The 12,965-nt window shown below is 52.3% G+C and overlaps 1 protein-coding gene across 1 annotated transcript; it reads left to right on the top strand.

Moving 5' to 3' along the window:
* Window positions 1–526: 526 nt before the first annotated feature.
* Window positions 527–12,269, top strand: LOC119101375 (neuronal acetylcholine receptor subunit alpha-7; the record flags this gene model as incomplete). The annotated part of the gene is given in 5 exon segments (XM_037224707.1): window positions 527–667; window positions 2,184–2,270; window positions 2,712–2,798; window positions 9,541–9,650; window positions 11,180–12,269. Coding segments are annotated over 5 exon segments (914 nt in total), but the record flags the coding sequence as incomplete, so codon positions are not given.
* Between the last annotated feature and the right edge of the window lie 696 nt (window positions 12,270–12,965).

Raw genomic sequence — 12,965 nt, 5'->3', positions numbered from 1 at the left:
TTGCCCTCAGCCGTATATCGATAACGTATAAATATTGATCAGAAGACGGACGTTGTACTATTTCTCCAATCTGATAGTGCCGTGCGTGCTCATCGCCTCAATGGCAGTGCTGGGGTTCACGCTGCCGCCGGACAGCGGTGAAAAGCTCAGCCTAGGTAAACAGCCGCCTGCCGCGCCAGCAGTGTGTTGCTCGCTCCTCGGAGGATGTCAGAAATGACAACCCCGGAGGATCTCAGAGGTGACGTTGCCGGAGGATGTCACAGCGCCTGGGACACGACGGCTCTCAGTAGCAGCGCCAGACGGCCCGCACCGCCCAGTGCTCTCGGTGCGATGTCCGCCGAATTTTCGAGCCAAATTGGGTTCATCTTGACCCGCATGCGGCGGCCACCCCGATCTCATGAAAGGCGCTCTGACATCTTGCCGGTGGACTCGCTGTGTATGAGCCGCATGTTCACGGGTGCGGATGTTGCAGGGATCCCAGGCCAGCGCAATGAGATCTCGTACGCCTGTTGTCCTGAGACCTACATCGACATCACGTACACTGTCCAGATCCGGCGGCGCACGCTCTATTACCTGCACAACCTGGTCCTGCCCGGCATCCTCATATCCACCATGGTGCTGCTGGCCTTTACCCTGCCGCCGGACTCCGGGGAGAAGCTGACTCTAGGTAGGCAGGTGGGGGGCTGCGCCGGCCCCACCGGCGGCCCGCCGGCTCCTCGCCGCGGCGTCAGCTGCTCTGTCGCTGGCGCGCCGCGCCCGGCTTGCGCTCATGGTCGGCCCGGCCAGCTCAGCTCGTTACGGTCGGCTCTCGGCTCGCAGCTATTGACGTTCCGCGGAGGCAGCGGCCGGCAGCGCCCGCGATGTGTAGGACACGCGGCCGCGTGGTCCGGACGCACCACTCGCTCCTCCGGGTGAACCGGGCGAAGCCGAGCAAATCGTGGCACGGCCATTAAAAGCGGCCGATAATTCAGGCTCCGTTTGAATTGATTCACCCGCGCAATGTGAGGGATAACTCGTCATATGAACATAGCTCTTCAGCCATCACACGGCTCTCGTTGCTGTTGACTCTGATTGTGTTTGTTGTCGTGTGGGCTGCTCTAAGATAGTCATTTAGCAGCACATTAAAATATACATGGCACAGCAACGAGGCACCCCGTCCATGTTTAAGCATTCCAATAACCCTGAAAATGGAGATGAGACATATATGAGCTGGCCGGAGCTGACCATGAGGTTAACGTAGTTACAAACGCTTCTCAAAACCATAACATATTCGCAACGATTGTATTGCATTTACTGACCAAAGGTCATTGCTAGCATGCGCACTTTGCGCATATAGTACATAAACGCTCAAGTAACGGGTGTGCATTTTGACCTATGCATAACTCAACTCAAACATGAGCACAGGAGGTCACTTAAACGGTCTTTGAGTTTGTGTTTTCTGCATCTGTGGACGTTATACCTCCATCGCCGAGGCGGCTGTTTCGTCTGCCAGTTGTGGCACACCGCTACTCAATGTCATACCTGGGAGCCTTCCTCTCACCTGACCCTGGATATCATCAGGTAACCACTGCGTGCATGCCTGGGGTGCAGTCTCTCTCTCTGATGCATATATCAATGCGTATGAAAATATGCTCTTCTCTGAAGTGCTACTATCGGTCGTTGAGATGAACACCACTTCAGCCTGTCACTCATTGCGTGCGTTCCTTGGCTAACACTGGAATGTATTCACGTGTTCCAGGCCGGGAACTGACGCTGATCCCGTTCAGACCCTGTGTTAGACATGTTCACCCTCCCCCCCCCCCCCCCGACACCGCCACAAACCGCCCATGTCCGCTAGTGTACCGCACGCGTTCCCCCTCCCCTACCCCCACAACCACCGCTTTTGTACGTCCGCTCTTCGCCTAGGCTGTCACCTGTTCTTTGGGTTTGGCTCCCTTGGCTCGGTCGGCCGTTTCTGCTTAGTTCGCTCGCCGGTGGCCGCTTGTGACGTTTCAGGCCGCTCGGGGCCGCGTTTGGTTCGCTCGCCGGTGGCCGCTTGTGACGCTTCTGGCCGCTCGGGGCCGCGTTTGGTTCGCTCGCACCTCGCTGCTTGTGCCAGTGCCGCCTCCGGCCTCTCGCCAGGTGCTCTGTTTGAGCTGGGAGCCGGGCACCACCAGGCAGATAACCGTCTTCTCTCCCGCCAGGCGTCACAGTGCTACTATCTCTGACAGTATTTCTGAACCAAGTCGCTGCAAATATGCCAGAGACCTCTGAGGCTGTGCCCCTACTAGGTAACCTACTAAACCTACTAAACCCACTGCCCCTACTAGGTGGGGCGGAGCTCGTCCAGCATTCAGGGCTCCGACCGATCACTCACCGCGCTAGACTCTGCTCGAATCGATGTGCTAATTGCCGTCAAATAAATCACCAAAAACTGATTTCACGCCCACCCCCGGTGAAATAAATCACGCTACCTAAATTCGTGCCTGCTTTGCTGTCCGCTTTCCGTTCCTGTATACGTTTGCACGCTCTACTCGGTGTGTCCTCCCCGGCGTCGCCTTGGCTTCTGTCCCGCCCGTGCCGGCCAGGTCGTCTCGCACTCGTCTCTCACCCGCCAGTGGCTTCTCTTTCAGAGTGGTGTCTCGAGGCCAGGGCCTGCGCGGAGCCGCCCGCCCGTCTCATCCTCCGCTCCACGCCAGTGCTTCCACTCACTGTTTCCTTTCCTGTTTTAGGTGTTACCATTTTACTATCGCTCACTGTCTTTCTAAATATGGTGGCCGAGAGTATGCCCACTACATCCGACGCTGTCCCACTTATAGGTAAAAACCTCTGTAGACAGCCCTGACACAAACCTTTATTGCGCCAGAGGGGACACCACAAAATTCTCGCTCAAAATTCCTCGGCGAAGGGAGGTATGACGCACAGTGATACGCACTGGCCTTCACTAGTCGTCTACACTGTGTTTCTTTGTGATTTCAGGAGTCACGATTCTACTTTCCCTGACCGTGTTCCACAATCTAGTCGCTGAGACTCTCCCGCAAGTGTCAGATGCAATGCCTGTATTAGGTAGAGAGCCTGCGCCGCCCCGCGCGGCGTGCGCGACGTGTGCGCACCTGTCTGTCGCAGTGGTGCTGCTGAACTCGCTGTGGCCAGGTGTCACCCTGCTGTAGATACATCGATGTGATCTCACTGTGCAACGCTCACCACGACCTCTGCTCTACTCGCAGTGCCCCGCCCTTCTACTCTGTCCCTTAGACCGAGCGTGCAGTTGTGCATCATTTTAGCTTTCGCCCTGGTCACTGCATGTCTTCTCCAGTCGTGTTGCACTGTCTCATTCCAAAGCGGCCGGACCGGCAATCGCAGGAGGGCGGGCCTGACCTGAGCCGTCTCGTTTTGCAGGAGCAGTAATCCCCCGCTCTCTGTCGTTTCGTTTGTGGTAACCGCCGCCTCGCTCAGCGTGCTCGGACGCTAGACCGGTCGTAGGGCAGCAGAACGGTCGCCTGCATGCGATGGTGAGAATGCCACCCGCACCTGGCTTGACTACATCATACCAGCTGCCATGCTCAGGACGCGTTCCACCCCGAACGCACGCCTACCAAACACGGCGCCAAGTGTCCCCGCCTCCACACTACAGGAAAACACCGCCCACATGTGACCTTATTCGTTCCTTAGCAATAATGCGTTTAGGGGGAAGCATATTTTGCCGAGATTAACTCCCGGTATGGAAGGACATGCCTACCCAGGGCCCCGGGGACGCTGGGGCCCACCATGCATCCCGCCTGCATCTCCAAACGAGTTCCGCGGAGCGCTCGTGTCTCGCTGTCGCTTATCCGGCCATATTTTACCGCGATATTTCCCGAAACTCTGACTTATGTTCCGATGTGACAGAATCATCTCGTACTCTTGCAGCGCTATAAATTTACCCCGGCTGGCACACAATGCCACGAACTTGCCTGAAGAGGGACTGAGATTGGCTCCAAATTTATGTATCCAAGAGCAACGGAGAGAAACCACGTCGGACCCATTTTCTTTGGATGCGCTCCCAAGGTAGCCCTGGCCATGTTTTGATGGCGATTTTGCTTTTTAACAACTTGCTGCGTTTTTCCTTGCTAGCACCCTTCATATAAGAGAGCTCACTCCAGAAATGAGCGTCTCCCTGGTTTGTCGAGTTACACGGGATAAGTCAAATTTAAATGTAATCTCAAGAAGGTGAGTGGTCGTTGGAGATTTTAATTGGATCGAATTGCAAGCATTTTAGACTGTTTCATTAAGATCGTAGATGAAGTCCATTTCATGTTGAACGGATTTCGACATGTGCGTGTTCAGCAGGCAACGAATATGGGTAATGTGATATAATTCCCAAAGGTAAACATCTTAGCGATAACTAGATGGCTACAAATATCGGCACAACTGTTCCAAAATGACCTGTATGCCACTGATGTGGAGAGTTGTTAATAGATGAGCCGAAACGCTTAAGTCACTTCAGTGGGATAAAATAATTGTTTACCCAGAATTTTGATTCGGCCTGATTATCGACTAAAAATGGCCTTGCTTTGACTCAGAGTCGTCTGCTATGAACAGTATACCGAGCAAATTTCATTGAAATAAACCGATAAAAGAACTAACAGAATGCATGCAGACGCAGAACGCAGGTTTTGAGCTGCGTTCGAGGCATGCATAATTAAGCCTACTCTGGCTAGCTGCTACAGCTCTCTGATGTGTACAGAATGATGGCATAATACTGATGAAACGCAATTCGGTCATGGGATGACATACTGAATACCACGCGACACTGGTCCTTCTACCAGCCACTCGCTCAGCACAAAATGCTTTTTGCATGGCTATCTTGAGGAACTTGATGAACCATTTTCCTTGAAAACAAAACGTTGGACTTGTTCATCGGCACAGGCTCATCACAAGTGTTGCGAAAATTCATGCTTCTTGAACCAGGCAAAAAATTGTCTGATTTGCATATTTAACCCTAACACAATAAGAACGGCAATATCGTCACTTTTGGCACCTTGTATTCAGTTGATCTGCTGTGACGTGGTGGCCAACTGCACTGCGATGCTTGAAGGTGGCATCAGAAATGCTACCATCCTAGAAAAAACTGTCATCTAGAGGTGCTCACGGGCAAAGTAATCTTTACCCAATCCACACCCTACCCATGGTGCTGTGCCCATATCCACACCCTACCCATGTAGCTGTGCTCATATCCATACGCTACCCATGGAGCTGTGCCCATGTCCACTCACTACCCATGGCGCTGAGCCCATACACTACCCATGCTTATCAGTTCCACCCACCCTTTACTCACCTGTTTGCATTTGCCAGCACTCTAGTCTAGGTTTCTGATGGGTTTCGGGTAAGCTTGCGACCAAACTTTTGTCTTGTGTTAATCATTGAAAAGCAACGCGAATGAAGGTAAACGTATATTTTGTAACCCAAGCAGTTGAGTAGTTGAGTGAACACTGCTTTTATCGTCCAAGGAGCTCTGTGCTGAAGCGAAAACGTCGTAGGGTTGTTATGCATTAAATAATGAAAGATTGGGGAATTTAAACTGGCTTAGAAGCGCTGAGTTTACCCAGCTTTTGAGGCACTGAACCAAAACACCGATTTTTTAGTTGGCCGTTCGATCCCAACACGCCTGGAGCGTTCCACTGTTGTTTGCTCACGCTTTAAAGTTCAGAGTCGGGACATATTCTGTAGATGTTGTCTGAACTGGCAAGCGCCGATGCGGGTATGCTTCGGCACATTTAATCTTCGGCGGCGTAATATAAGTCTGCATTACGATGCACTAACAAAGGATGCGCAAAAGAAATTGCACGACAGATTGCGCGAATATGACGTTTTAGCCTCTTAGAAACAAACAGAAATGAAGACGTGTCCTCCTCGTTGAACTGCTCCACCACTATTTTGGTGATCATCTCTAACATGCGTGACCCATGCCTTCCATCCGGTCGCCTGGTCAGATTCTGTTGCGCAGCCGAATAACAGCCGCACGAAACTCCGCCAACCAATAGGAGCCTCATTTCGCTCGGCCGAAGTTCGTATCCGGAATATGCGCGCGCTTCAGCCGCAAATCAAGCGGCGAATAGCGAATGTCTGCTTCTGAAACTCCTTAAATAACTGAGATCACGGAGATGAGGCCGGCCGTCGCGCTGGGAGGCGAGCCGGTTCTCCGGCCGTAGGCGTGTCTCGTCTGGCTGGACATCCCCAAGCCAGGACGAAAGGCTTTCGCTCCGAGTGGGCGGAAGAGCCACGTGTTTGACGGCGGCAGGCAATGTCTCCTACCAGCACGACTTGGCTCACGAGGCAAAATTGCGCTGACCATGCGCCATTTATTCACTTCGGAGGCGGAGGTGCTTTACGGAAGTCCCATATCTTGGTCTGAGCCGGTTTGGGAGGAAGCCGTCCGCTGGCCTATGGTGGTTTGGGAGGGTCCATCTCCCGGTCCGAGTTGGCCTTGGACGCTTGTCTCCGGACCAGAGCAGACTTGACAAGTCGCTCCACACGACACCCTCAGCGTCAGCTCAGCCACCAGACGCCAGACCAGCCGTTGTCCATAACTCAGTCAGGCCGGCGGGCCCGCGACCGAACTTGGATCTTTACATCCCAATCCAGCTCGTCTTCAGAGAAACCTTACGACCCCGGAGATGAACCGCCTCACGGTCCGTGCCGGACAGTTTGCACTGAATGCCGGTACCTCGGGGTCGGCCCTCATATGTTCGCGATGCCTACATCCCGCTGCAAATGCCAAACCGAAACTCACAAAGTTCTGCAACGCGCGCGGCCCACTGCACAGCAAACTCAGCCGCCTCGTGTCCAGTAGGGCACGGATCACGTATTTCGGCTGCTAGTCCGCGTAATCCATAATGCATGCTCTATTTGTGCCATGCCCAGCTTCATGTTGCATGGAAGCATGGCCGGATCCGCTGCGCGTCCTCAGCGCGGCTGCCCGCGGCTGCTTTTGCGCTTCCCCTGTAGCTGTAGATGAGTGGATCACTGTCCGGTAACAGGCAATGTATCTGATGTGCGCATAAAAACTAAAACAGCTGGTCACAAGTGCGCCGCCAACCTTCCCTGCTTACCCTCCCCCTTCCCCCCCTTCATTCGTATTCTCTCTCCTCTCCTCTCGCTTTCGTACCTCTGTTTCTGTATCTCTCTTATCTCTCCCTGCTCTCTTTCTGCTCACTCCTGTTTCTCTCTGCCTTCTGGGCTCTTCTCTATTTCCCCCCCCCCCCTCTCTCTTCTCTCTCTCTTCTCTCTCTCTCTCTCTCTCTCTCTCTCTCTCTCTCTCTATCTCTCTCTCCTCTCTCTCTCTCTCCTCTCTCTCTCTCTCCTCTCTTCCTCTTCTCTCTCTCTCTTCTCTCTCTCTCTCTCTCTCTCTCCCTCTCTCTCTCTCCTCTCTGTGTGTCGCCGCATGAACAGCGGCGGTTTCTTTAATAATCACATGCTTCTTGCATCGGCAAGAAGCCCCCGCTACATGACAACCCTGCCACAAATGTCCAGTATCGGAGCGACGGATGTCACACTAGCGCGTGCGCACTTGTGGCTAGCTTAAACGTGGCGGACTAACGTGAACCCGAACCGGTCTGGGTGATAAGACAATGGGGACATGGCTCCTAGTAAGCCAGTCACTATACAATCCTACAGTCCTGTGGTTGTCCCCTCTACCGCGTCAAAACTCTTCCATTACTACGCAATGTTCATTTGATGGAACTTTTACAGTCACTTTCTAATGTTTGTTGCCAGTTGAGAGATCCCTTTTTAAGATGGTTATTCTATGTAAACGGTGCTTAAAATATGCATGCATTAAACCGGAGATCTAAATAAAGGGAATTGCGTTTACACGTAATTCCTTTAAAATGTTAAATTCGAGCTAAAAATAGATTATAAGATGACAAGCCTGACTGCTAATGCATGGCTCATGTCATTCAGATGTTTGAAGCATGCATATTTAACCCTGTCGCTCTTCCCATAAAACGCCATTGCTATATCCACTGTACTTCTTGAGCCCAAACTGCGTGTACTTCTCTCACTTCGTCAGATATATTCGCTTGAATTCATAATACAAGTATGACGATGATGTCTTCACATTTAACGGGCAATACGTGAACTTCTTTGTGCCCCTCACTCAGTGCTCATCTCAAACGTGCCATGTTTTTCTTGGTGCTGTCTTTGTGTCATCTTGCATGTTTCTGTAATAACAAAAAATGGGGGGTATTATCCGCAAAGAAAAGCCTGCCTAGCGTGCATATACCCGGGCCAGTCCACAATGTCACACGCGGGGTCACAGGTCAGGCCCTCGCGGGGTCCACAGGTCAGGTCCTCGCGGGGTCCACAGGTCAGGTGCGTGCGGGGTCCACAGGTCATATCCATGCGGGTCCATAGGTCAGGTCCATACGTAGTCCACAGGTTAGGTCCATGCGAGGGCCCATAGTCAGATCCATACGCAGTCCACAGGTCAGGTCCATGGGGGGTCCATAGGTCAGGTCCATGCGGGTCCGCAGGTCAGGTCCATGCAGGGTCCACAGGTCAGGCCCATGCACTGCGGTTATGAATTGGAATGTGCTCAACAGTGAATGAAGGGATAAAGTATTCCGCACATGATCTTCTGCTAGCCGTTGCGACCATTGATAATTCGCTGAGATAGTAATTGCAGCAATAGCTGCGTTGTGCAACTGTACATGAGCAGGCGTCTCTTTGTTGGAGCTCGTCACAGGGCTCCGGCTTGGCGTCCGACTCTGTCATAGCTACTGTAATCGCAGTGGGTTTCAAAGAAAAAGGAAACAATTTGGAAAACGATGCGTCATCGTCTGCCTCTACTTATTCAGGGACCGGTTTCAAAGTTTCGGGCAAAGTTTCGTACCTGTGCTCTTCAAGGCTTAGAGACGGAAAGTGTCCTGCAGCCACTCAGAGGAGTTGGTTAAAGGTGTGAAAACATGCTGTTGCTTGCCGCAGGGTGGTTAGGATGCCTCTCACAGTAACAGCAAGCCCCAACATCCTTCTTGGAACAGCATACCTCACGGCACATTTCTGATCCCGTGCCCCATGGTCAAGCATAGGGGAAATTCTAATCCTTTCGTTGATTACGACAAGGCAAAATACGTCTACAGCACATCGCAACAGAAAAATGCCCTCATGTTGGCACTGCCTCGTACGCCGGGACAAAACTACGGTTCACTCATGGGGATGCAAACTTCTAGCTGATATAGGGTATCGATTTTCTGACATAAAAGCAAAACCTTGTTACGGCTCACTCCTCTGACAGCAGACTGGCTCTCCGCTATCGGCAAGCGCAACAGATTAGCGTCCATCCTATTGGTAGTTTGCATTGCAACACATAGGGATTTCTTGGCCTCTGCACTAACATTGTGAACGCATATGAATGGGGAATGGGTAGCATAAATGTGGGGTATTTTTGAGTAGCAAATGAATTTAAACAGTATCCAAGCAAGAAAACATGGCACGTGAATGACTGCGTGGGGTATTTCAGTTGTCTTCATGCCCCACCCGGAAACCATCATTTCGTGCTGCTAACGCCATCTGTGTTGCTAGGGACGTACTTTAACTGCATAATGTTCATGGTGGCGTCATCGGTGGTGAGCACTGTTCTCATCCTGAATTACCATCATCGGTCTGGCGAGACCCACGAAATGGCACCCTGGGTAAGTTAAAAACACACACACACACACACTTTCCTTACTCGGGTACCCATGCCACCATGCTATAAGCCCAGCAGTGACACACGCACACCCTGTACCTACGGTTCCGCGTTTTGTACCACTGGTCATTATGTGGTATCGGTTTGCTCCGCGATCCACCTCTTTGAAACTTGCAGGGAGCTTTTCTTTCAGAGGGCTCCATTTCTATTTCAATCTAGCTGTCTGAAATGTAGGATTCTTGTTCACTTTGGTAAATACAGATTTCAGACGGTTTCGCGCACATAAATGTTAAATTAACACGCGCTCAGGTAGGGGGTCAAACCGATCCCCCCTCCGAAAGTTTTTCCAAAATGAGTTCCGATGCTTTCCTAGGAAACAAAAATATTGAATGAGCAAATTGTGCGGAGCTAAGGTCAGATATGAAGGTCAGACCAAGGTCGAAACCAACCTGTTTTATTCTCAAGGGCTTGCTGTATAGGAGAGCTTCTGGTGCTCATTTCAAATTTATTGATAGCAGGAACCGCTTTATACATCCTCCAGGAGCTTTTTGAAGGCTACCATAGGTCATTGACCTAGTACAGCGCAAGTCAACATTTTGTTTTTGGACATGTTGCGTAGCGCTGCCTGTCGCTTATTTAAACGTAAAACTCAGGGCAGTCTTGCATGATTTTGGTCACCATGACCTTTAAAAGGTCAAACAAGGTCTTTGACCTTAGATGATGATGTGACCTTTTGCTTAGAAACAGTTAACTAGGTTCTGGGGGCACTTTGGAGACCAACCTGAAATTTGACCTTGTTTGATCTTCTTTAACCCGAAGTTCATCACCTAGGGACCTTAAACTTTTCCCTAAGTGAGGTCACGTACAGTTCAATACACCCTGCAAATTTGGTGTTTCTAGCTTTTTTGGTTCCCGAGATCTCATGAGGGTCAAATTGCCCCCCCCCCCCCCCACCCACCCACATGAGTGAAGGGTATCTAGCCGGCCACCCGCACGTGTGTTAAGTTTCTGCTACGTGTTTGGAGAGTCAGAGGTACAGGGTCTGATTCCTTGTGGTGTCCGGCCTTCCTACCAGGGTGAAAGACACGCGACACCATTAAGCCTCAGCATCTGAGTGCGTCGTGAAGTCCCCAATGGTCACAACAACAAATTGGGTTCGGGGAGCTCCCATAGTTTGAGGTGGTAGCTGTCTTGTTTTCATCGTCAGTCAAGCTCATTGGCTGTCGTGTTTTCCGTGCAGTGCCGTCGTATAGCTACGCTTGCAGAGGTTAGTTTGGCGCCGACCTGACAGGCGGCTGGGCGGCACGCTCGCTCCTGAGTGCAGACACCGCTAGGGTGTGTGAGGCGAACATCCCGTCAGCTTTGGGGGAGACTGCACATTTGCGTGTGCTTTGTCCATATCAGTTATCATCACAGTGGGCGGGCTCCCAGTCAACCTGAGTCTGGACTCCAACAACACTTACTGTGGAACCGGACCCCTACGACTGGCCTGCCGCTGCTCCCTCCTGACCCGGTCCGTGGCGTCGCCACCAGGTGCGGAGCGTGTTCCTGCAGTGGATGCCGTGGCTGCTGCGCATGTCACGGCCGGGCGAAAAGATCACGCGCAAGAACATCATCATGAACAACAAGATGAAGGAGCTGGAGCTGAAAGAGCGCTCCTCTAAGTCGCTCCTGGCCAACGTGTTGGACATGGATGACGACTTTCGGGGCCTGGCGCCGGCGCCGCTCTCGCTGGCCGCCAACAGCGCCGCCTACACGCGGCTGCCGCCCGGCCAGTCGGTCGACGACCTGGCAGCGCCCGGCTGCATGGCAGGCTGTGCACGTGAGCTGCACCTGATCCTGCGCGAGCTGCGCACCGTCACCGACCGGCTGCGCCAGGAGGACGACGAGGCGGTCGTCACCAGCGACTGGAAGTTCGCCGCCATGGTGGTAGACCGCCTGTGCTTGATCGTGTTCACGCTGTTCACTGTGGTGGCGACGGTGGCCGTGCTGCTGTCGGCGCCGCACATCATCGTGCCGTGACGTCAGCGCGCGCTGCGACACGTCAGCGTGACGTCAGCGTGACGTCAGCGTGACGACAGCGTGACGCTGTTAGGCGACAGCGGACGCGCGCCTCGCCGACAGTGCTGTCTGCTCAAGGCCGGCGGCGCGCCGGCCGTCATCGCCACCTGACAATACTGACGGCAATACTCGATCCCGTCTTGTTACCCTGTAGCTCCAGCCATCCCGTCTCCATCTCTGCCCTTCTTCCCGGCCAGGCCAGTCGAGTCGGTATTTTTAGCATTACGGGTAGTCGGGTGCGAGTGATCCCCGGCCTCACCACGTCGGAGCCAAATTACAGTGGGGTGTAAGGCAGTAGAGTCTCGTGCGCTCGAGCAGTTCGAGGAGCGGGCGCGCTAGCCCGTGCAAGCCTGCTCCCCATGTCTAGACCAGCGTGTTTCTGTGATTCTTCATCGGTATTCACCAGCTGAGACGCTGTGTCGGAGCCGCGCCGCCCTTTGCTGGAATCCTTGCCTTCTGTGATGCTTTGTTTCCATTCATATCGATTCAGACAATGACATAGGCTGGAGCGCGTTTTACGACGCGACGCAGGCGCGCGATAGCACATGTTTATCGCGGTCTGTGCAGCCCTGTTTGATATTGATCATGAGACCTGCCGGTGGCGTACTTGTCAGATATTTATACCGAGCCTTGTCGCTTTCATGCTAGGAGGTATAGTTGGGCTCATTTCAGTGACCGTTCTTCCGAGTATATCAGCATTGTTCTTAGACTTTGAATGTTCATGGTTTTATGAATAATGAGGATTTTCTTCTGAATGTTGCGCAAGAAAAAAGAGGAGATCATAATCGTTTTTTAGACAGTATCAAATCTGGCGATCGATTGAACTCGAAGAAAGGAACGTCACAATTAAGTATAAATAATCTCCCGATTTGTTTCTCATATGACCTCGGTACTTGTGAACGTGTTAACAGCACACGAAGACACTAGCACGTCGGCTGCCGAGAGCAAGCAAGCACCAAAAGCCATCCATCAGCTAGAGAGGACATTGGCTGTCGTAAAACGTACTTGAGTGGTGTAGGTTGTTTGTGACCTGTCAGATATATCGGCAGCGGCGGTTTGTGGCGGTCACTGTCCATGTTGTTCGTTCCACAGTTGTGTTTTCAACGCTTAGAACTCGCAAGTTCATCTTCGCTGATTTCGCCGAAACTAAGGCTGACCGAAAGCTTAATCTGGAAAACGAATACAACCACCGAGCGTGAGTATTTCCGAACTCCTTGTGGCAACGGTGTGATAGCCGTCCTACCCTCGGATCTTGTAA

Source organism: Pollicipes pollicipes, unplaced genomic scaffold (assembly GCF_011947565.3).
Source record: "Pollicipes pollicipes isolate AB1234 unplaced genomic scaffold, Ppol_2.1 Scaffold_4881;HRSCAF=5763_pilon_pilon_pilon, whole genome shotgun sequence".
In the NCBI taxonomy this organism is placed as follows: domain Eukaryota; kingdom Metazoa; phylum Arthropoda; class Thecostraca; order Pollicipedomorpha; family Pollicipedidae; genus Pollicipes; species Pollicipes pollicipes.
Note: the sequence above shows the minus strand (reverse complement) of the source record. Positions and strands in the feature narration are given on the sequence as shown.